This window comes from Symphodus melops (assembly GCF_947650265.1).
Source record: "Symphodus melops genome assembly, chromosome: 3".
Classification (NCBI taxonomy): domain Eukaryota; kingdom Metazoa; phylum Chordata; class Actinopteri; order Labriformes; family Labridae; genus Symphodus; species Symphodus melops.
Genome location: NC_136693.1, coordinates 992,539 through 1,016,925, shown reverse-complemented (window position 1 = coordinate 1,016,925; position 24,387 = coordinate 992,539). Strand labels below are relative to the sequence as shown.

The window sequence follows — 24,387 nt, the reverse complement described above, 5'->3', positions numbered from 1 at the left end:
GGTAAACGTTTAAACGAGTAGTTTTGATGCTATATAGCGAGTAAGCTAACAATAGTTTCTGTTGTAGTAAATTCTGCCATTGCAGTCTCTCCTATTCTTCATATCTCTGTGGACTTTAACACTATTTTTATTCCACAGGGGAATTGTGAAGGTTCACAAGGTAGGTTTGTTTTTATTTCCTGCATTTTCAGTTTCACTCTGGTCTGATGATTTGATCACTGTAATTAAGAGCTTTGTAAACCTCCCAGGAGAATATCAGATGATTACACACACTCCTGTTTTCTTGCTGTTAAATCCACACTTGTTTTATAGCTGACTGCGGCTGCCCTCTTGGTTGGAGTCGTTATAACAACCGCTGTTTCCTGTTCGAGTCCACTGAGAAGGAGTGGTCAGATGCAGAGGTAGTTCAGTTTCCTGTCTTTATGGAAAATGTTTAAAAAGTCGCTCTGATCTTTGTTTCTTCTACTCTATTCTTTTTGTTCTTCTACTCTTTTAGCTTGCAATCAGAAACTTTAATTTTATGATGACTTAAAAGCAGGGTTGACAATTTTCTCCAGTTTTTTCTAATTTTGGTTGAGCTTGTCTTCAGGTGCTGACTAATAACTGAAAAAGAAACGCATGTCACCTGTAGCAGGTGACGTGTGTGGAAAGAGAGGAGGCTCTCTTTCGCTCGCACTCTAAGAAGTGTAGATCTTAGCTTGGATGAGAAACGGCTGACCTGACACCCCAGTCGGTGTTGTAAATTTTCAGGTGTTCAACAGTTTCTGCATCTGTCCTCCTCCGACAGCGTCACTGCACTCTGCTTGATGGAAACCTGGCTTCGCTCCAGACGTCAGGTGAGCTCACCTTCATCAGAGCTCTGATTCACAAAGCGACCAACGAGCATAAGCAAGCCTGGATCGGAGGCTATGACGCTCCAAAGGTGAGCGTTTCATCTAACGCCAGAGTTCTACTTTGTACAGCAATGTTCATAAGAGGCAGTTGAGTTTATTTTGAAACGTCTTTCAGACGACCGTGTGGCTGTGGAGTGATGGTTCTCCGTTTAAGTTCCGAGGCTGGGGACCAGGAGAGCCCAACGACTACAAAGGGGGAGAAGGATGTATGGAGATGAACTTCAAAGGTACAAATGACTGAACGTAGTGATGCATATATTAAACTCTTGGTGCCCACAAATTTGAAGGACAGGCCCTGACCTGGTTGTTTTCCTCTCACTACAGGACAGCATATCAACGATGAAAAGTGCAACAGGAAGAGACCTTTTGTTTGTGCCCTAACACTGCACCAATGAACCTGATTTCAAAACGCTGCTGGTGTCTTCCATCAGGAGGCCACGCCCCCGTGACATCAGGCCTGGACAGTATTCTTCTGTGAACGTCTTGCTGTGTAAGACTTGGATTGAAAACTAATTTATCAATCTGAAGGATTTTCTGAGGCAATAAAGGATTTTGAGTCGAGACTTTGTCTGAGCAGATTATTGTACAGTGGAGTTCAGTCATATTACACAAACAGGTGTCCTTTGTTATAATTACAATCAATCTTTATTTATATTGCGTCAATTCATAACCGGCATTATCTCGAGACACTTTACAAAAGCAGGTAAAGGACCTTACTGTTTGTCTGTTAACATTAACGAAAGAGCAGGTAACAAGACCATGCTCATTGTTATGTTTACAAAAAGCAGGTAAAGGACCTTATGGCTATAGTACAAGAGCCCAGCTTAATCTGTCATAGCGTGGCAAGAAAAAACTTCTTTTTTAACAGGCAGAAACCTTCAGCAGACCCGTGCTCATGACGGAACAGCCATCTGCAAAACTGGGCTTGAAAATGGGATGGGACAAGATGCAGAAAGGATAGGTTTGGGCAGGCCATCCTCACCAACAGTCCCAAGGAACCTAAGAGAGCTTGGGCGCTCCCAGAAAAAAGGAGAGGTTAGAATACAAAGATAGATAAGCATTAATATATGAAAGCTGGGAGAGAGAGATGAGATCCTGGTGCCAGTTCCCCTGGTATTCTAGGCCTATAGCAGCATAACTGAGCTGGTCCTAAGCCAGCCCCATCTATAAGATTCATCAAAAAGTTTTAAGTGTTCTAAGTACCTAGTGTGTCTGCCTCCCGGACCCCGACTGGTAGACGATTCCAAAGGAGCGGTGCCTGATAACTAAAGGCTCTACCTCCCATAGTACTTTTAGAGACTGTAGGAACCACAAGCAGGCCTGCATTCTGGGAACGTAATGTTCTTGATGGATAGTACGGTACAATTAACTCTTTAAGATAGGATGGTGCCTGACCGTTTAGAGCTTTGTAGGTGAGCAGAAGGATTTTAAATTCTATTCTAGATTTTATAGGGAGCCAATGGAGAGAAGCCAATACAGGAGTCATGTGGTCCCTTTTCCTCGTTCTAGTAAGAACACGAGCTGCAGCGTTTTGGACGAGTTGAAGGGTCTTTAGAGATTTACCATAGCACCCTGCTAAAATAGAATTACAGTAATTCATCCTGGAGGTAACAAATGCATGAACTAATTTTTCAGCATCATTTTGTGACAGGATCTGTCTGATCTTAGAGATATTACGAAGGTGAAAATAAGCTGTCCTTGAAATTTGTTTAATGTATGAATCAAAGGACAGGAATTTAGGACAGTGGTACTAGAGGCTACGCTAATACTACTAAGGGCCGTCATATCGGCAGAGAAAGTCTCTCTAAGGTTCTTAGGTCCAATCACTATAACTTCAGTCTTGTCTGAGTTGAGCAGTAAGAAGTTTCTAGTCATCCAGGACCTGATGTCCTTGAGGCAGGCTTCTAGTTTACGAAGCTGGTTGGTGTCTACTGGCTTCATTGATACGTAGAGCTGAGTATCGTCTGCATAGCAATGAAAGTTTATGGAGTGTTTTCTCATAATACTACCTAGAGGAAGCATATATAATGTAAATAGAATCGGCCCAAGCACTGATCCTTGAGGCACTCCATGGCTAACTTTGGTGTACATAGAGGACTCATCATGAACAAACTGAGATCTGTCTGATAAGTTTTCGTCTGCGCCGCTGGTGTAGTGGTATCATGCAAGATTCCCATTCTTGCGACCCGGCTTCGATTCCCGGGCGGCGCACTCGTTTTCCTCGTTAGTATAGTGGACAGTATCTCCGCCTGTCACGTGGAAGACCGGGGTTTGATTCCCCGACGGGGAGAAACCTTTGGGGCGGCAGTAGCTCAGTCTGTAGGGACTTGGGTTGGGAACCGGAGGGTCGCCGGTTCAAGTCCCGGCACGGACCAAGTCCGGAAACTGGTCTGGTAGCTGGAGAGGTGCCAGTCCATTTCCTGAGCACTGCCGAGGTGCCCCTGAGCAAGGCACCGAACCCCAAAACTGCTCTGGAGCGCTCGCTGTGGGCAGCCCCCTCACTCTGAGACCTCTCCATTAATGCATGTCACTAGAACCCTGTTTGTGCATGAGTGTGTATCTCGGCCTATGTGTGTGTTAGACAGAGTGTAAAAACTGAATTTCCCCTCGTGGGATTAATAAAGTGTAAATTATTATTATTATTATTAAATAGGATCTAAACCAACTTAAAGCAGTCCCTGTAACTCCAAGTCATTGTTCTAGTCTCTGTAACAGAATCTGATGGTCAATTGTGTCAAAAGCAGCACTAAGATCTAACAGGATGAGCACAGATAGAAGTCCCCTGTCTGAGGCTAACAGAAGATCATTTGTTACTCTAACTAGTCTCAGTGCTATGCTAAACTCTAAATCCCGACTGGAACTCCTCAAACAAGCTGTTGTTGTGGAGAAAATCACACAACTGATTAGCTACCACTTTCTCTAAGATCTTGGAGACAAAAGGAAGGTTAGATATAGGTCTATAGTTAGCTAGAGTTCCTGAATCAAGAGTAGGCTTTTTAAGGAGCGGTTTAATTACAGCTACTTTAAATGACTGGGGTACATAACCTGCCGCTAAAGATATATTGATCATATCTAGTATGGAGCTGCTAACTAGGGGAAAGACTTCCTTAAACAGCTTGGTTGGGATTGGATCTAAAAGACAGGTTGACGGTTTAGACGCAGAAATAATCGAATTTAGTTCTGAGAGGTTAATTGGAGAAAAACAGTCGAGGTTAGTATCAGAATTTGGAACCGTTTCTGCTGTATCCAAAATATAGGAGGAATCTGCACTAAGTAAAGGTAGTAGGTTGCTAATTTTGTCTCTAATGTTTAGAATTTTATCATTAAAAAAGCTGATGAAATCATTACTGCTAAGGGCTAAAGGAATAGATGGCTCAAATGAACTATGACTCTCTGTCAGCCTGGCTACAGTGCTGAAGAGGTATCTAGGGTTGTTTTTATTTTCTTCGATAAGAGACGAGTAATAGGCAGTGCGGGCCTGCCGTAGAGCTTTCATATATCTATTATGACTTTCTTGCCAAATTAAACGAGATTCTATCATTTTGGTGGAGCGCCAAATTCTTTCACATTTACGTGACGTTAGTAGAGTACGGGTTTCTAAATTGTACCATGGAGCTGATCTCTGTCGTTTGATTACCTTCTGTTTTAGGGGGGCGATTGAATCCAGAGTAACTCGAAGTGAATCCACCGCACTATCTACAAACTGATCTAGCTGAGAGGGACTAAAGTGATTATAGGAGTTGTCAATTTCAATGATTGTGGATGATTATTGTTGAAACAGTTTGATTTATTGTCATGTTCTCTCCTCTCAGCCTCTTCTGTGTTGTTAGACTCATTATTTCCTAATGTGATAAGATAAGATAATCCTTTATTCAAGCAGAGAAATGTACAGTGTTACAGCAGCAAAGCAGAAGAAAATCACACAGTGCCAAAGATTAAAAAAAGATAAAAAATACAAGTGTAGAAAAAATGGATCAAACAATAATTAAAGAGCGAGTAAAAGGTGAAGTCGGCTGTCGTGTCTCCTCTCAGTTTAAGAGCGGTGTGTTTCCCTCCTGTTGATTGGCCTGATTGTCCTCACCTGTGTCTCGTTGGTCTCATCTGTGTTTGATTGTCTTTGTCTCTATTTAGTCTCAGTGTTCCCTCTCAGCATCAGTTCGTTGTCTGTCAGCGTTAAAGTAAGTCCATGTCAGGCCTCCTTGTTGTAGCTCATGCTCTGTGTCTTTTTCTGTTTGGTGATTTCACTTAAAACTTTCTGTCTTTTAGCTCAAAGAAATGTTTTAAGAAGTTGCTTATTTTGTCTTTCGTGAGTTGTGATGGGACTTCCATCCTGCACTTTTGCTTTGTGTCATCGTTCATGCAGAGTGAACGTCTGAGCGCTGACTTTAATTCTTCTTCTTTGCAGAGATGGCGTCTGCTCTAGGTGTGTTTGTTCTCTGTTTGGCCAGCGGCCTGATGATCACAGTGAACGTGAGTAATGTTCAGACCGTGCAGAGGAGGAGTAGTGATTTTTTTTTTTTTAATTTACCAGCTTGGTGGTAAACGTTTAAACGAGTAGTTTTGATGCTATATAGCGAGTAAGCTAACGAGAGTGTCTGTTGTAGTAAATGCTTCCATTGCAGTCCTTCTTCATATCTCTGTGGACTTTAACACTATTTTTATTCCACAGGGGAATTGTGAAGGTTCACAAGGTAGGTTTGTTTTTATTTCCTGCATTTTCAGTTTCACTCTGGTCTGATGATTTGATCACTGTAATTAAGAGCTTTGTTAACCTCCCAGGAGAATATCAGATGATTACACACACTCCTGTTTTCTTGCTGTTTAATCCACACTTGTTTTGTAGCTGACTGCGGCTGCCCTCTTGGTTGGAGTCGTTATAACAACCGCTGTTTCCTGTTCGAGTCCACTGAGAAGGAGTGGTCAGATGCAGAGGTAGTTCAGTTTCCTGTCTTTATGGAAAATGTTTAAAAAGTCGCTCCAATCTTTGTTTGTTCTTTATTCTTTTTGTTCTTCTCTTTTAGCTTGCAATCAGAAACTTTAATTTTATGAGAACTTAAAAGCAGGGTTGGGAATTTTCTCCAGGTTTTTCTAATTTTGGTTGAGATTGTGGTCAGGTGCTGACTGACTCTAATAACTGAAAAAGAAACGCATGTCACCTGTAGCAGGTGACATGAGTGGAAAGAGAGGAGGCTCTCTTTCGCTCGCACTCTAAGAAGTGTAGATCTTGGCTTGGATGAGAAACGGCTGACCTGACAGCACATTCAGTGTCGTAAATCTTCAGGTGTTCAACAGTTTCTGCATCTTTCCTCCTCCGACAGCGTCACTGCACTCTGCTTGATGGAAACCTGGCTTCGCTCCAGACGTCAGGTGAGCTCACCTTCATCAGAGCTCTGATTCACAAAGCGACCAACGAGAACAAGCAAGCCTGGATCGGCGGCTATGACGCTCCAAAGGTGAGCGTTTCATCTAACGCCCGAGTTCTACTTTGTACAGCAATGTTCATAAGAGGCAGTTGAGTTTATTTTGAAACTTCTTTCAGACGACCGTGTGGCTGTGGAGTGATGGCTCTCATTTTAAGTTCCGAGGCTGGGGACCAGGAGAGCCCAACGACTACAAAGGGGGAGAAGGATGTATGGAGATGAACTTCAAAGGTACAAATGACTGAACGTAGTGATGCATATATTAAACTCTTGGTGCCCACAAATTTGAAGGACAGGCCCTGACCTGGTTGTTTTCCTCTCACTACAGGACAGCATATCAACGATGAAAAGTGCAACAGGAAGAGACCTTTTGTTTGTGCCCTAACGCTGCACCAATGAACCTGATTTCAAAACGCTGCTGGTGTCTTCCATCAGGAGGCCACGCCCCCGTGACATCAGGCCTGGACAGTATTCTTCTGTGAACGTCTTACTGTGTAAGACTTGGATTGAAAACTAACTTATCAATCTGAAGGATTTTCTGAGGCAATAAAGGATTTTGAGTCGAGACTTTGTCTGAGCAGATTATTGTACAGTGGAGTTCAGTCATATTACACAAACGAGTGTCCTTAGTTGTAATTACAACAGTTCTAACAAGGTCAGGAAATCAAAATTACGGTTTCAGCTTACGGAGGAAGTAGGCCCCCCCCCCCCCCCCCCCCCCCCAGGAACTTGGTGCTGCTCACTCTCTCCACAGCAGCACCGTTGATGGGGTGGGGGGCCTCCGGAAGTCGACGACAACCTCCTTGGTCTTGTTATTCAGGAAGAGATGGATACTTTATTGATCCTGAGGGAAATTCAAGGCATCCAGTAGCAGTATACAGACAGGCAGGACTATGTGACTAAGAGTATACATAATTACAAGTTAAACCTGTGCAAATAAACTTATATAGCATAATGTACATAACCTGTGAAGGAGAGAAACATGTGCTGATTAAAAGAGAATTGTAAACCGTTAAAGCCTTAGAAACAAAGTGCTGACCTTCTAGAAACTAGTTACATGTGCAGAGGTGTTTGAGGTAGTGCCAGAGGTGTGAGTACAGTCATTGAGCAGTCAATGCAGGGATGCAAACTGGGCCATTAAAGTGCTCGGCAACATAAAGGAGCAGTGATTAGCATTAAGTGTCCAAAACAATGTGAAACCAGGAGTGCTTAGGGTGATTGCCTTTAACGTACCCAACTATTGAGGAGCAGATTAGCATTAAGTGTCAAAGACAATGGAGTGAAACTTGACCTAGTTAGGGTGATTGTGTCAACCCTTACAGATGTAGCAACAGTAGGATGAAACCAGACATGATTAGGGTGATTATCATTAAAGTGACCAGTGCTCAGTAAGGTGACTATCAATATGCATTAAAGTGTCCAACTGGGGGATGACTCTTAGGTCAGCAGTGCAGATGAGGAGTGGGAAAAAAAAGTGAAAAATGAGTCCAGGGTTCACCGTGTGCTTCCTCCCTGCCGTGACAGTGAACTGTTGTACAGTCTTATGGCCTATAGGGAGACAAGAGTTCTTGAGTCTGTCCGTGGAGCACGACTGTGACAGCAGTCTGTCACTGAACATGCTCCTCTGCCCGGTGAAGGTGCTGTGCAGAGGGTGGTGTGTGTTGTCCATGATGGAGAGTATTTTGTCCAGAGTCTTCCTCTTTACCACTGTCACCAGTGAGTCCAGCTCTGTACCCACCATAGAGCCGGCCCTCCTCACCAGTCTGTCCAGGCGTGCTGCGTCCCTCTTCTTGCAGCTTCCTCCCCAGCACACCACTGCGTAGAAGAGGACGCTGGACACCACAGACTGGTAGAACATCTGCAGCAGCTTTTTGCAGATATTGAAGGACCCCAGCCTTCTCAGGAAGTACAGACGACTCTGTCCCTTCCTGCAGGTAGTGTACATGTTAGGCGAACAGTCCAGCTTGTCATCCAGTTGCAGCCCCAGATACCCGTAGGTCCTGACCACCTCCACGTCGACCCCCCCGATGGAAACAGGTTCTAGATGTGGTTTGTTCCTTCGGAAGTCCACCACCATCTCTTTGGTCTTGGAGTTGTTTAGCTGCAGATGGTTGTCACTGCACCACGTCACAAAGTCCTCGATCAGGCTCCTGTACTCCTCCTCCTGTCCATCCCTGACACAAGCAACTATCGCAGTGTCGTCCGAGTATTTCTGCATGTGGCAGAGCTCAGAGTTATACTGGAAGTCAGAGGTGTACATGGTGAACAGGACGGGGGAGAGCACGGTCCCCTGTGGTGCTCCGGTGCTGCTGACCACAGTGTCAGATGTGCAGTCCTTCAGTCTGACGTACTGTGGTCTCTCTGTGAGGTAGTCCGTGATCCACCTCACCAGGTGCGAATCCACCCTCATCTCGGTCAGCTTGTCTCTCAGTAGGAGGGGACGGATGGTGTCGAAAGCGCTTGAGATATCAAAGAACATGATTCTCATCACGCTGCTCCCTTTGTCCAGATGAGAGTAAGCCCTGTGTAGAAGATAGAGGATGGCATCGTCCACGCCCACCTTTGCCTGGTATGCAAACTGCAGGGGATCCTGTGTGTGTTGGACCTGGGGTCTGAGGTGTTGGACCAGCAGACGTTCAAAGGTCTTCATAACGTGGGATGTCAGAGCGATTGGTCTGAAGTCGCCTGGCTCACTGGGGTTTTTCTTCTTGGGGACCGGGGTGAGGCACGAGGTCTTTCAGAGCACAGGAACCTTCCCAAGCCGCAGGCTCATGTTGAAGACGTGCTGAAGTGGCTCCCCCAGCTCAGCAGAGCAGGCCTTTAGCATCCTGGGACACACCTTGTCCGGACCTGCTGCCTTCCTGGGACGGAGTCTCTTCAGCTCTTTGCTCACCTGGTCTTTGGTGGGGAGGAGGGGGGATGGATTGTCTCTGTAGATTGTGTTTGTCCTGGGGGAGGTGTTGGGGGGAGTGAGAGGGAGGGAGGGGTGTGTGTAGAGGGGTGCTGGGGGGACAGGCACTGGCTGCAGCGACGGGGCTGTCAAACCTGTTGTTGTTAGTGGGGGGATATACACAATGGACTGGTTTAACCAATCAGCACGCTCCTTGAAATGGCTGCAAATGATGAGCTATTTTACAGTGATTGTGGATGATTATTGTTGAAACAGTTTGTTTTTATTGTCATGTTCTCTGCTCTCAGCCCCTTCTGTGTTGTTAGACTCATTATTTACTTAATGTGATAAGATAAGATAATCCTTTATTCAAGCAGAGAAATGTACAGTGTTACAGCAGCAAAGCAGAAGAAAATCACACCGTGCCAAAGATTAAAAAAAGATAAAATTAAGAGCGGTGTGTTTCCCTCCTGTTGATTGGCCTGATTGTCCTCACCTGTGTCTCGTTGGTCTCACCTGTGTTTGATTGTCTTTGTCTCTATTTAGTCTCAGTGTTCCCTCTCAGCATCAGTTCGTTGTCTGTCAGTGTTAAAGTAAGTCCATGTCAGGCCTCCTTGTTGTAGCTCATGCTCTGTGTCTTTTTCTGTTTGGTGATTTCACTTAAAACTTTCTGTCTTTTAGCTCAAAGAACTGTTTTTAGAAGTTGCTTTTTTTGTTTTGTTTCATGAGTTGTGGTGTGACTTCCATCCTGCCCTTTTGCTTTATGTGTCATCGTTCATGCAGCGTGAACGTCTGAGCGTTGACTTTAAGTCTTCTTCTTTGCAGAGATGGTGTCTGCTCTCGGTGTGTTTGTTCTCTGTTTGGCCAGCGGACTGATGATCACAGTGAACGTGAGTAATGTTCAGACCGTGCAGAGGAGGAGCAGTGATATTTTTTTATTTACCAGCTTGGTGGTAAATGTTTAAGCGAGTAGTTTTGATGCTGTACAGCGAGTAAGCTAATGATAGTGTCTATTGTAGTAAATGCTGCCATTGCAGTCCTTCTTCATATCTCTGTGGACTTTAACACTACTATTATTCCACAGGGGAATTGTGAAGGTTCACAAGGTAGGTTTGTTTTTATTTCCTGCATTTTCAGTTTCACTCTGGTCTGATGATTTGATCACTGTAATTAAGAGCTTTGTTAACCTCCCAGGAGAATATCAGACGATCACACGCACTCCTGTTTTACTGTTTAATCCACATTTGTTTTGTAGCTGACTGCGGCTGCCCTCTTGGTTGGAGTCGTTATAACAACCGCTGTTTCCTGTTCGAGTCCACTGAGAAGGAGTGGTCAGATGCAGAGGTAGTTCAGTTTCCTGTCTTTATGGAAAACGTATAAAAAGTCGCTCCAATCTTTGTTTCTTCCTCTACTCTTTTATTCTTTTTCTTCTTCTACTCTTTTATTTTAGCTTGCAATCAGAAACATTAATTTTATGAGAACTTAAAAGCAGGGTTGGGAATTTTCTCCAGTTTTTTTTCTAATTTTGGTTGAGATTGTGGTCAGGTGCTGACTGACTCAAATAACTGAAAAAAAAACACATGTCACCTGTAGCAGGTGACCTGTGTGGAAAGAGAGGAGGCTCTCTTTCGCTCGCACTCTAAGAAGTGTAGATCTTAGCTTGGATGAGAAACGGCTGACCTGACACCCCAGTCGGTGTCGTAAGTCTTCAGGTGTTCAACAGTTTCTGCATCTTTCCTCCTCCGACAGCGTCACTGCACTCTGCTTGATGGAAACCTGGCTTCGCTGCAGACGTCAGGTGAGCTCACCTTCATCAGAGCTCTGATTCACAAAGCGACCAACGAGAACAAGCAAGCCTGGATCGGAGGCTATGACGCTCCAAAGGTGAGCGTTTCATCTAACGCCCGAGTTCTACTTTGTACAGCAATGTTCATAAGAGGCAGTTGAGTTTATTTTGAAACTTCTGTCAGACGACCGTGTGGCTGTGGAGTGATGGTTCTCCGTTTAAGTTCCGAGGCTGGGGACCAGGAGAGCCCAACGACTACAAAGGGGGAGAAGGATGTATGGAGATGAACTTCAAAGGTACAAATGACTGAGCGTAGTGATGTAGATATTAAACTCTTGGTGCCCACAAATTTGAAGGACAGGCCCTGATCTGGTTGTTTTCCTCTCACTACAGGACAGCATATCAACGATGAAAAGTGCAACAGGAAGAGACCTTTTGTTTGTGCCCTAAGGCTGCACCAATGAACCTGATTTCAAAACCCTGCTGGTGTCTTCCATCAGGAGGCCACGCCCCCGTGACATCAGGCCTGGACAGTATTCTTCTGTGAACGTCTTGCTGTGTAAGACGTGGATTGAAAACTCACTTTATCAATCTGAAGGATTTTCTGAGGCAATAAAGGATTTTTGAGTCGATTTTGTCTGTCTGAGCAGATTATTGTACCGTGGAGTTCAGTCATATTACACAAACAAGTGTCCTTTGTTATAATTGCAATCAATCTTTATTTATATAGCGTAAATTCATAACGGGCGTTATCTCAAGACACTTTACAAAAGCAGGTAAAGGACCTTACTGTTTGTCTCTTAACATGAACAAAAGAGCAGGTACCAAGACCATGCTCATTGTTATGTTTACAAAAAGCAGGTAAAGGACCTCACTGATGGCTATATTACAAGAGCCCAGCTTAATCTGTCATAGCGTGGCAAGAAAAAACTTCTAACAGGAGGAAATCTTCAGCAGACCCGGGCTCATGACGGAACAGCCATCAGCTAAACTGTGCTGGGCTTGAAAATGGGATGGGGGAGATGTGACAAGACGCAGAAAGAATTGGTTTGGTCAGGCCATCCTCACCAACAGTCCCAAGGAACCTAAGAGAGCTCGGGAGCTCCCAGAAAAAGGAGAGGTTAGAATAGAAATAGTGACGAGCAGTAATAGATGAAAGCTGGGAGAGAGAGAAGAGACCCTTGTGCCAGTTCCCCCGGTAGTCTAGGCCTATAGCAGCATAACTATGAGCTGGTCCTAAGCCAGCCCTAACTATAAGATTTATCAAGAAAAGTTTTAAGTCTATTAAAAGTACCTAGTGTGTCTGCCTCCCGGACCCCGACTGGTAGACGATTCCAAAGGAGCGGTGCCTGATAACTAAAGGCTCTACCTCCCATAGTACTTTTAGAGACTATAGGCACCATGAGCAGGCCTGCATTCTGGGAACGTAATGTTCTTGATGAATAGGACGGTACAATTAACTCTTTAAGATAGGATGGTGCCTGACCGTTTAGAGCTTTGTAGGTGAGCAGAAGGATTTTAAATTCTATTCTAGATTTTATAGGGAGCCAATGGAGAGAAGCCAATACAGGAGTAATGTGGTCCCTTTTCCTAGTTCCAGAGTAACAAATGATCTTCTGTTAGCCTCAGACAGGGGACTTCTATCTGTGCTCGTCCTGTTAGGTCTTAGTGCTGCTTTTGACACAATTGACCATCAGATTCTGTTACAGAGACTAGAACAATGACTTGGAGTTACAGGGACTGCTTTAAGTTGGTTTAGATCCTATTTATCAGACAGATCTGTTTGTGCATTATGAGTCCTCTATGTACACCAAAGTTAGCCATGGAGTGCCTCAAGGATCAGTGCTTGGTCCGATTCTATTTACATTATATATGCTTCCTCTAGGTAGTATTATGAGAAAACACTCCATAAACTTTCATTGCTATGCAGACGATACTCAGCTCTACATATCAATGAAGCCAGAAGACACCAACCAGCTTCGTAAACTAGAAGCCTGCCTCAAGGACATTAGGACCTGGATGACCAGAAACTTCTTAATGCTCAACTCAGACAAGACTGAAGTTATAGTGATTGGACCTAAGAACCTTAGAGAGACTTTCTCTGATGATATGACGGCCCTTAGTAGTATTAGCGTAGCCTCTAGTACCACTGTTAGGAACCTAGGAGTTCTGTTTGGTCAGGATATGTCCTTTGATTCCTACATTAAACACATTTCAAGGACAGCTTATTTTCACCTTGGTAATATCTCAAAGATCAGGCAGATCCTGTCACAAAATGATGCTGAAAAATTAGTTCATGCATTTGTTACCTCCAGGTTGGTTTACTGTAATTCTATTTTAGCAGGATGCTATGGTAAATCTCTGAAGACCCTCCAACTCGTCCAAAACGCTGCAGCTCGTGTTCTTACTAGTCTCAGTGCTATGGTAAACTCTAAATCCAGCCTGGAACTTCTCAAACAAGCTGTTGTTGTGGAGAAAATCACACAACTGATTAGCGACCACTTTCTCTAAGATCTTGGAGACAAAAGGAAGGTTAGATATAGGTCTATAGTTAGCTAGAGTTCCTCAATCAAGAGTAGGCTTTTTAAGGAGCGGTTTAATTACAGCTACTTTAAATGACTGGGGTACATAACCTGCTGCTAAAGATGAATTGATCATATCTAGTATGAAGCTGCTAACTAGAGGAAAGACTTCCTTAAACAGCTTGGTTGGGATTGGATCTAAAAGACAGGTTGACGGTTTAGACGCAGAAATAATCGAATTTAGTTCTGAGAGGTTAATTGGAGAAAAACAGTCGAGGTTAGTATCAGAATTTGGAACCGTTTCTGCTGTATCCAAAATATAGGAGGAATCTGCACTAAGTAAAGGTAGTAGGTTGCTAATTTTGTCTCTAATGTTTAGAATTTTATCATTAAAAAAGCTGATGAAATCATTACTGCTAAGGGCTAAAGGAATAGATGGCTCAAATGAACTATGACTCTCTGTCAGCCTGGCTACAGTGCTGAAGAGGTATCTAGGGTTGTTTTTATTTTCTTCGATAAGAGACGAGTAATAGGCAGTGCGGGCCTGCCGTAGAGCTTTCATATATCTATTATGACTTTCTTGCCAAATTAAACGAGATTCTATCATTTTGGTGGAGCGCCAAATTCTTTCACATTTACGTGACGTTAGTTTTAGAGTACGGGTTTCTAAATTGTACCATGGAGCTGATCTCTGTCGTTTGATTGGCTTCTGTTTTAGGGGGGCGATTGAATCCAGAGTAACTCGAAGTGAATCCACCGCACTATCTACAAACTGATCTAGCTGAGAGGGACTAAAGTGATTATAGGAGTTTTCAACTGGGTTAGAGGATGGAACAGAAACAAAGGCAGTTGAAATAGCTTCCTTAAATTTAGCTACAGCATTATCATTTAAATTTCTAGAGAGTACTTTTTTATTAAGAGGAGTTAAGGTTGGTAAGAAGAAATCAAAAGTTACTAGGAAATGCTCTGATATCAGAGAATTTTCCAGAAAAACCGACAAAAAAACAGAAAAACCGACAAATTATTAATTTCAATGATTGTGGATGATTATTGTTGAAACAGTTTGATTTATTGTCATGTTCTCTCCTCTCAGCCTCTTCTGTGTTGTTAGACTCATTATTTCCTAATGTGATAAGATAAGCTAATCCTTTATTCAAGCAGAGAAATGTACAGTGTTACAGCAGCAAAGCAGAAGAAAATCACACAGTGCCAATGATTAAAAAAAGATAAAAAATACAAGTGTAGAAAAAATGCATCAAACAATAATTAAAGAGCGAGTAAAAGGTGAAGTCGGCTGTCGTGTCTCCTCTTCTCAGTTTAAGAGCGGTGTGTTTCCCTCCTGTTGATTGGCCTGATTGTCCTCACCTGTGTCTCGTTGGTCTCATCTGTGTTTGATTGTCTTTGTCTCTATTTAGTCTCAGTGTTCCCTCTCAGCATCAGTTCGTTGTCTGTCAGCGTTAAAGTAAGTCCATGTCAGGCCTCCTTGTTGTAGCTCATGCTCTGTGTCTTTTTCTGTTTGGTGATTTCACTTAAAACTTTCTGTCTTTTAGCTCAAAGAAATGTTTTAAGAAGTTGCTTATTTTGTCTTTCGTGAGTTGTGATGGGACTTCCATCCTGCACTTTTGCTTTATGTGTCATCGTTCATGCAGAGTGAACGTCTGAGCGCTGACTTTAATTCTTCTTCTTTGCAGAGATGGTGTCTGCTCTCGGTGTGTTTGTTCTCTGTTTGGCCAGCGGCCTGATGATCACAGTGAACGTGAGTAATGTTCAGACCGTGCAGAGGAGGAGCAGTGATTTTTTTTTTTTTATTTACCAGCTTGGTGGTAAACGTTTAAACGAGTAGTTTTGATGCTATATAGCGAGTAAGCTAACGAGAGTGTCTGTTGTAGTAAATGCTGCCATTGCAGTCCTTCTTCATCTTCATATCTCTGTGGACTTTAACACTATTTTTATTCCACAGGGGGATTGTGAAGGTTCACAAGGTAAGTTTGTTTTGGGGTTTTTTTCTGCGTTTGCAGTTTCACTATGGTCTGATGATTTGATCACTGTAATCAAGAGCTTTGTAAACCTCCCAGGAGAATATCAGATGATTACACACGTGCACCTGTTTTCTTACTGTTAAATCCACTCTTGTTTTGTAGCTGACTGCGGCTGCCCTCTTGGTTGGAGTCGTTATAACAACCGCTGTTTCCTGTTCGAGTCCACTGAGAAGGAGTGGTCAGATGCAGAGGTAGTTCAGTTTCCTGTCTTTATGGAAAATGTTTAAAAAGTCGTTCCAGTCTACGTTTCTTCCTCTACTCCTTTTTTTTTTTTTTTTAAGCTTGCAATCAGAAACTTTAATTTTATGAGAACTTAAAAGCAGGGTTGGGAATTTTCTCAACTTTTTTTTTTTCTAATTTTGGTTGAGCTTGTCTTCAGGTGCTGACTAATAACTGAAAAAGAAACTCATGTCACCTGTAGCAGGTGACGTGTGTGGAAAGAGAGGAGGCTCTCTTTCGCTCGCACTCTAAGAAGTGTAGATCTTAGCTTGGATGAGAAACAGCTGACCTGACACCCCAGTCGGTGTTGTAAATTTTCAGGTGTTCAACAGTTTCTGCATCTTTCCTCCTCCGACAGCGTCACTGCACTCTGCTTGATGGAAACCTGGCTTCGCTCCAGACGTCAGGTGAGCTCACCTTCATCAGAGCTCTGATTCACAAAGCGACCAACGAGCATAAGCAAGCCTGGATCGGAGGCTATGACGCTCCAAAGGTGAGCGTTTCATCTAACTCCCGAGTTCTACTTTGTACAGCAATGTTCATAAGAGAGCAGTTGAGTTTATTTTTTAAACGTCTTTCAGACGACCGTGTGGCTGTGGAGTGACGGTTCTCGGTTTAATTTCCGAGGCTGGGGACCAGGAGAGCCCAATGACTACAACGGGGGAGAAGGATGTATGGAGATGAACTTCAAAGGTACAAATGACTGAACGTAGTGATGTATATATTTTATATTAAACTCTTGGTGCCCACAAATTTGAAGGACAGGCCCTGACCTGGTTGTTTTCCTCTCACTACAGGACGGCATATCAACGATGAAAAGTGCAACAGGAAGAGACCTTTTGTTTGTGCCCTAACGCTGCACCAATGAACCTGATTTCAAAACCCTGCTGGTGTCTTCCATCAGGAGGCCACGCCCCCGTGACATCAGGCCTGGACAGTATTCTTCTGTGAACGTCTTACTGTGTAAGACTTGGATTGAAAACTCACTTTATCAATCTGAAGGATTTTCTGAGGCAATAAAGGATTTTGAGTCAGGACTTTGTCTGAGCAGATTATTGTACAGTGGAGTTCAGTCATATTACACAAACAAGTGTCCTTTGTTATAATTACAACAGTTCTAACAAGTTCAAGAAATTGAAATTACATTCCCCCCCCCCCCCCCCCCCCCACGGTGCAATGTAGATAAAGGTACGGAAAATAAAATAAGGTAAAAAAGATAAATATATTCATTAACCTAATTGTACCAAGTTAAATAAAATGGAGTATAAGAAAAGTGAAACTTGTGCATTAAGTGACCAGGGTTCTGTTTCAATGTTCAAAAAGGAGGTTCCAATGTTCAGTGTTGATGGGGGCAGAGAATTCAGCTTCCTGACGGCTTGGAAGAAGCTGTTTCTCAGTCTGGTAGAGCTGGACCGCAGGCTGCGGTACAGTCTCCCCGATGGCAGGAGGCTGTGGGTGGGGTCACTTACAATGCGGGTTGCTTTGCGGGTGAGGTCCAGAAAAGAGGGGAGCAGGACACCGATCCGTTCAGCCGCCTTCACTGTGCGCTGCAGGGTCTTGTGGTTGGCAGCAGTGCAGCTCCCTAGCCACACAGTGATGCAGCTGGTCAGGATGCTCTCGATGGTGCCTCTGTAGAAGAAGCACATGATGGGTCGGGGTGCTCGTGCTCTCTTCAGCTTACGGAGGAAGTAGAGGCACTGCCGGGACTTCTTGGCCAGTGATGTGGTGTTGGCTGTCCAGGAGAGATCCTCACTGATGTGGACCCCCAGGAACTTGGTGCTGCTCACTCTCTCCACAGCAGCACTGTCGATGGTCAGGGGGGGTTTGGGAGTAGGGGGCCTCCGGAAGTCGACAACAACCTCCTTGGTCTTGTCGATATTCAAGAAGAGGTTGTCTTTGCACCAGTTGGCCCACCTCCATCCTGTAGTGCATCTCGTCATTGTTGGAGATGAGACGGACCACTGTTGTGTCTTCCGCAAACTTCACAATGTGGTTGCTGCTGAAGGATGGAGTGCAGTCGTTGGTCAGCAGCGTGAAGAGCAGGGGGCTGAGCACACAGCCTTGGGGGGCCCCAGTGCTCAGGATGGTGGTTTTTGATGCGTTGCCGCCAACCCGCACAGTCTAAGGCATCTCGCTGAGGAAGTCCAGCAGCCAGTTGCACAGGGAAGTGCTGAGCCCCAGCTGGTCCAGTTTGCCGATCAGCTGCTGAGGGATGATGGTGTTGAATGCTGAACTGAAGTCTATGAACAGCATTCTGACGTATGAGTTTTTGGAGTCCAGGTGGGTGAGGGCTGGGTGAAGAGCAGAGCAGATTGCATCCTCGGTTGATCTGTTGCCCCGGTATGCAAACTGGTAGGGGTCCAGGGTGCAGGGATGGGAGGATTTGATGTGGGCCATGACAAATCTTTCAAAGCACTTCATGATGATGGGGGTCAGTGCAACGGGTCTATAGTCATTGAGAGTGGATGGTGATGGCTTCTTTGGAATGTTTATGATGGTGGTCGTTTTGGAGCATGCTGGAACAACAGTCTGCCTCAGAGAAGTGTTGAAAATGTCTGTGAAGACATCTTTGAGCTCCTCTGCACAGTCCTTCAGCACACGGCCAGGGATGTTGTCTGGACCTGCAGCCTTGCGGGTGTTGATGTTGGAGAAGGTTCTCTTCACGCTGGCTGCAGTCAGGCACAGGGTCTGGTCATGTGGAGGAGGGGTGGTCTTCTGTGCGGGCATGCTGCTGTTGGCTTCAAACCTGGCAAAGAAGCTGTTTAGGTCGTTCAGCAGAGAGGTGTTGTTGTCACAGGTCTGTGGCTTGGGTTTGTAGTCCGTGATGGTCTGGATGCCACGCCACAGGATCTGCGCTGTCCTTGAAGTGTCTGGTTACTTTAAGTGAGTAGCTGTGTTTAGCTTTCCTGATGCCACGGGACAGGTTGGCCCTCGCTGTTCTCAGGCCAACTGCATCCCCAGCTCTGAAGGCGATGTTCCTGGCCCTCAGTAGCCTGCGTACCTCTCCTGTCAGCCATGGCTTCTGGTTAGCCCGGGTGGTGATGGTTCTGGTGGTTGTGACATCATCAATGCATTTACCGATGTAGGACGTAACAGTGTCAGAGTACTCCTCAATGTCTGTGTGGTTGTTGTAGGTGGCTGCCTGCTTAAACATCTCCCAGTCTGTGGTTTCAAAGCAGTCCTGCAGTGCAGCAGAAGCCCCTTCTGGCCACACACATACCTGCTTCAGAACTGGTTTGGTGACTTTAACCCTGGGTCTGTAAGCTGGCATTAGCATTACACTGATGTGGTCAGAGTGGCCAATGTGGGGGAGGGGTGAAGCCTTGTAAGCACCTTTAACAGATGTGTAAATCATGTCTAAGGTGTTACCTTCTCTTCTGGCGAAGTTCACGTGTTGGTGGAAGTGGGGTAAAACCGTCTTGAGATTTGCATGGTTAAAATCCCCCGCGATGATGAAAAATCCGTCTGGGTGGGCTGTCTGTTGCTTACTGATGCCGTTGTAAAGTTCCCAAAGTGCGTCGACTCTATCCACGTTGTTGTTAGTGGGGGGGATATACACAATGGACTGCTTTAACCAATCAGCACGCTCCTTAAAAAGGCTGCAAATGATGAGCTATTTTCAGTGATTGTGGATGATTATTGTTGAAACAGTTTGTTTTTATTGTCATGTTCTCTCCTCTCAGCCTCTTCTGTGTTGTTAGACTCATTATTTCCTAATGTAATAAGATAAGATGATCCTTTATTCAAGCAGAGAAATGTACAGTGTTACAGCAGCAAAGCAGAAGAAAATCACACAGTGCCAATGATTAAAAAAAGATAAAAAATACAAGTGTAGAAAAAATGCATCAAACAAGAATTAAAGAGTGAGTAAAAGGTGAAGTCGGCTGTCGTGTCTCCTCTTCTCAGTTTAAGAGCGGTGTGTTTCCCTCCTGTTGATTGGCCTGATTGTCCTCACCTGTGTCTCGTTGGTCTCACCTGTGTTTGATTAGTTTTGTCTCTATTTATTCTCAGTGTTCCCACTTAGCATCAGTTCATTGTCTGTCAGTGTTAAAGTAAGTCCATGTCAGGCCTCCTTGTTGTAGCTCATGCTCTGTCTTTTTCTGTTTGGTGATTTAACTTAAAACTTTCTGTCTTTTAGCTCAAAGAACTGTTTTTAGAAGTTGCTTTTTTTGTTTTTGTTTCATGAGTTGTGGTGTGCCTTCCATCCTGCCCTTTTGCTTTATGTGTCATCGTTCATGCAGAGTGAACGTCTGAGCGTTGACTTTAATTCTTCTTCTTTGCAGAGATGGCGTCTGCTCTCGGTGTGTTTGTTCTCTGTTTGGCCAGCGGCCTGATGATCACAGTGAACGTGAGTAATGTTCAGACCGTGCAGAGGAGGAGCAGTGATTTTTATTTACCAGCTTGGTGGTAAACGTTTAAACGAGTAGTTTTGATGCTATATAGCGAGTAAGCTAACAATAGTTTCTGTTGTAGTAAATTCTGCCATTGCAGTCTCTCCTATTCTTCATATCTCTGTGGACTTTAACACTATTTTTATTCCACAGGGGAATTGTGAAGGTTCACAAGGTAGGTTTGTTTTTATTTCCTGCATTTTCAGTTTCACTCTGGTCTGATGATTTGATCACTGTAATTAAGAGCTTTGTTAACCTCCCAGGAGAATATCAGATGATTACACACACTCCTGTTTTCTTGCTGTTAAATCCACACTTGTTTTATAGCTGACTGCGGCTGCCCTCTTGGTTGGAGTCGTTATAACAACCGCTGTTTCCTGTTCGAGTCCACTGAGAAGGAGTGGTCAGATGCAGAGGTAGTTCAGTTTCCTGTCTTTATGGAAAATGTTTAAAAAGTCGCTCTGATCTTTGTTTCTTCTACTCTATTCTTTTTGTTCTTCTACTCTTTTAACTTGCAATCAGAAACTTTAATTTTATGATGACTTAAAAGCAGGGTTGACAATTTTCTCCAGTTTTTTCTAATTTTGGTTGAGATTGTCTTCAGGTACTGACTCTAATAACTGAAAAAGAAACGCATGTCACCTGTAGCAGGTGACATGAGTGGAAAGAGAGGAGGCTCTCTTTCGCTCGCACTCTAAGAAGTGTAGATCTTGGCTTGGATGAGAAACAGTTGACCTGACAGCACATTCAGTGTCGTAAATCTTCAGGTGTTCAACAGTTTCTGCATCTTTCCTCCTCCGACAGCGTCACTGCACTCTGCTTGATGGAAACCTGGCTTCGCTCCAGACGTCAGGTGAGCTCACCTTCATCAGAGCTCTGATTCACAAAGCGACCAACGAGAACAAGCAAGCCTGGATCGGCGGCTATGACGCTCCAAAGGTGAGCGTTTCATCTAACGCCCGAGTTCTACTTTGTACAGCAATGTTCATAAGAGAGCAGTTGAGTTTATTTTGAAACTTCTTTCAGACGACCGTGTGGCTGTGGAGTGATGGCTCTCATTTTAAGTTCCGAGGCTGGGGACCAGGAGAGCCCAACGACTACAAAGGGGGAGAAGGATGTATGGAGATGAACTTCAAAGGTACAAATGACTGAACGTAGTGATGCATATATTAAACTCTTGGTGCCCACAAATTTGAAGGACAGGCCCTGACCTGGTTGTTTTCCTCTCACTACAGGACAGCATATCAACGATGAAAAGTGCAACAGGAAGAGACCTTTTGTTTGTGCCCTAACGCTGCACCAATGAACCTGATTTCAAAACGCTGCTGGTGTCTTCCATCAGGAGGCCACGCCCCCGTGACATCAGGCCTGGACAGTATTCTTCTGTGAACGTCTTACTGTGTAAGACTTGGATTGAAAACTAACTTATCAATCTGAAGGATTTTCTGAGGCAATAAAGGATTTTGAGTCGAGACTTTGTCTGAGCAGATTATTGTACAGTGGAGTTCAGTCATATTACACAAACGAGTGTCCTTAGTTGTAATTACAACAGTTCTAACAAGGTCAGGAAATCAAAATTACGGAGGAAGTAGACCTCCCCCCCCCCCCCCCAGGAACTTGGTGCTGCTCACTCTCTCCACAGCAGCACCGTTGATGGGGTGGGGGGCCTCCGGAAGTCGACGACAACCTCCTTGGTCTTGTTATTCAGGAAGAGATGGATACTTTATTGATCCTGAGGGAAATTCAAGGCATCCAGTAGCAGTATACAGACAGGCAGGACTATGTGACTAAGAGTATACATAATTACAAGTTAAACCTGTGCAAATAAACTTATATAGCATAATGTACATAACCTGTGAAGGAGAGAAACATGTGCTGATTAAAAGAGAATTGTAAACCGTTAAAGCCTTAGAAACAAAGTGCTGACCTTCTAGAAACTAGTTACATGTGCAGAGGTGTTTGAGGTAGTGCCAGAGGTGAGTACAGTCATTGAGCAGTCAATGCAGGGATGCAAACTGGGCCATTAAAGTGCTCGGCAACATAAAGGAGCAGTGATTAGCATTAAGTGTCCAAAACAATGTGAAACCAGGAGTGCTTAGGGTGATTGCCTTTAACGTACCCAACTATTGAGGAGCAGATTAGCATTAAGTGTCAAAGACAATAGAGTGAAACTTGACCTAGTTAGGGTGATTGTGTCAACCCTTACAGATGTAGCAACAGTAGGATGAAACCAGACATGATTAGGGTGATTATCATTAAAGTGACCAGTGCTCAGTAAGGTGACTATCAATATGCATTAAAGTGTCCAACTGGGGGATGACTCTTAGGTCAGCAGTGCAGATGAGGAGTGGGGAAAAAAAGTGAAAAATGAGTCCAGGGTTCACCGTGTGCTTCCTCCCTGCCGTGACAGTGAACTGTTGTACAGTCTTATGGCCTATAGGGAGACAAGAGTTCTTGAGTCTGTCCGTGGAGCACGACTGTGACAGCAGTCTGTCACTGAACATGCTCCTCTGCCCGGTGAAGGTGCTGTGCAGAGGGTGGTGTGTGTTGTCCATGATGGAGAGTATTTTGTCCAGAGTCTTCCTCTCTACAACTGTCACCAGAGAGTCCAGCTCTGTACCCACCATAGAGCCGGCCCTCCTCACCAGTCTGTCCAGGCGTGCTGCGTCCCTCTTCTTGCAGCTTCCTCCCCAGCACACCACTGCGTAGAAGAGGACGCTGGACACCACAGACTGGTAGAACATCTGCAGCAGCTTTTTGCAGATATTGAAGGACCCCAGCCTTCTCAGGAAGTACAGACGACTCTGTCCCTTCCTGCAGGTAGTGTACATGTTAGGCGAACAGTCCAGCTTGTCATCCAGTTGCAGCCCCAGATACCCGTAGGTCCTGACCACCTCCACGTCGACCCCCCCGATGGAAACAGGTTCTAGATGTGGTTTGTTCCTTCGGAAGTCCACCACCATCTCTTTGGTCTTGGAGTTGTTTAGCTGCAGATGGTTGTCACTGCACCACGTCACAAAGTCCTCGATCAGGCTCCTGTACTCCTCCTCCTGTCCATCACTGACACAACCAACTATCGCAGTGTCGTCCGAGTATTTCTGCATGTGGCAGAGCTCAGAGTTATACTGGAAGTCAGAGGTGTACATGGTGAACAGGACGGGGGAGAGCACGGTCCCCTGTGGTGCTCCGGTGCTGCTGACCACAGTGTCAGATGTGCAGTCCTTCAGTCTGACGTACTGTGGTCTCTCTGTGAGGTAGTCCGTGATCCACCTCACCAGGTGCGAATCCACCCTCATCTCGGTCAGCTTGTCTCTCAGTAGGAGGGGACGGATGGTGTCGAAAGCGCTTGAGATATCAAAGAACATGATTCTCATCACGCTGCTCCCTTTGTCCAGATGAGAGTAAGCCCTGTGTAGAAGATAGAGGATGGCATCGTCCACGCCCACCTTTGCCTGGTATGCAAACTGCAGGGGATCCTGTGCGTGTTGGACCTGGGGTCTGAGGTGTTGGACCAGCAGACGTTCAAAGGTCTTCATAACGTGGGATGTCAGAGCGATTGGTCTGAAGTCGCCTGGCTCACTGGGGTTTTTCTTCTTGGGGACCGGGGTGAGGCACGAGCTCTTTCAGAGCACAGGAACCTTCCCAAGCCGCAGGCTCATGTTGAAGACGTGCTGAAGTGGCTCCCCCAGCTCAGCAGAGCAGGCCTTTAGCATCCTGGGACACACCTTGTCCGGACCTGCTGCCTTCCTGGGACGGAGTCTCTTCAGCTCTTTGCTCACCTGGTCTTTGGTGGGGAGGAGGGGGGATGGATTGTCTCTGTAGATTGTGTTTGTCCTGGGGGAGGTGTTGGGGGGAGTGAGAGGGAGGGAGGGGTGTGTGTAGAGGGGTGCTGGGGGGACAGGCACTGGCTGCAGCGACGGGGCTGTCAAACCTGTTGTTGTTAGTGGGGGGATATACACAATGGACTGGTTTAACCAATCAGCACGCTCCTTGAAATGGCTGCAAATGATGAGCTATTTTACAGTGATTGTGGATGATTATTGTTGAAACAGTTTGTTTTTATTGTCATGTTCTCTGCTCTCAGCCCCTTCTGTGTTGTTAGACTCATTATTTACTTAATGTGATAAGATAAGATAATCCTTTATTCAAGCAGAGAAATGTACAGTGTTACAGCAGCAAAGCAGAAGAAAATCACACCGTGCCAAAGATTAAAAAAAGATAAAATTA

General features: G+C 44.8%; 1 protein-coding gene and 4 long non-coding RNA genes across 8 annotated transcripts; 4 read left to right on the top strand and 1 right to left on the bottom strand.

Annotated features, from left to right (window-relative positions):
• The first annotated feature begins 5,056 nt into the window (after window positions 1–5,056).
• LOC306821009 lies at window positions 5,057–6,878 on the top strand. 2 transcript variants are annotated; one of them, XR_013778740.1, is made up of 6 exons: window positions 5,057–5,071; window positions 5,299–5,363; window positions 5,563–5,825; window positions 6,212–6,346; window positions 6,433–6,544; window positions 6,642–6,878. It is a non-coding gene; the product is annotated as an uncharacterized lncRNA (long non-coding RNA). The 2 variants fall into 2 exon arrangements; XR_013778741.1 differs by lacking the exon at window positions 5,057–5,071 and adding an exon at window positions 5,189–5,203.
• A 2,869-nt stretch (window positions 6,879–9,747) lies between these two features.
• Window positions 9,748–15,487, top strand: LOC306821008. Of its 3 annotated transcripts, none has more exons than XR_013778737.1 (3): window positions 9,748–9,796; window positions 15,203–15,267; window positions 15,401–15,487. It is a non-coding gene; the product is annotated as an uncharacterized lncRNA (long non-coding RNA). The 3 variants fall into 3 exon arrangements; XR_013778738.1 differs by lacking the exon at window positions 9,748–9,796 and adding an exon at window positions 14,938–14,973; XR_013778739.1 differs by lacking the exon at window positions 9,748–9,796 and adding an exon at window positions 15,010–15,105.
• LOC306821007 lies at window positions 10,426–11,614 on the top strand. The gene is made up of 4 exons (XR_013778736.1): window positions 10,426–10,547; window positions 10,953–11,087; window positions 11,174–11,285; window positions 11,383–11,614. It is a non-coding gene; the product is annotated as an uncharacterized lncRNA (long non-coding RNA).
• Window positions 15,488–15,642: 155 nt separating the features above from the next.
• Window positions 15,643–16,803, top strand: LOC306821754 (galactose-specific lectin nattectin-like; the record flags this gene model as incomplete). Its single annotated transcript, XM_079340328.1, has 4 exons — window positions 15,643–15,741; window positions 16,128–16,262; window positions 16,351–16,462; window positions 16,567–16,803. Coding segments are annotated over 4 exons (417 nt in total), but the record flags the coding sequence as incomplete, so codon positions are not given.
• Window positions 16,804–19,864: 3,061 nt separating this feature from the next.
• Window positions 19,865–20,104, bottom strand: LOC306821579. Its single transcript, XR_013778816.1, has 2 exons — window positions 20,032–20,104; window positions 19,865–19,932 (listed from the first exon to the last, which is right to left on the bottom strand). It is a non-coding gene; the product is annotated as an uncharacterized lncRNA (long non-coding RNA).
• Window positions 20,105–24,387: the final 4,283 nt, after the last annotated feature.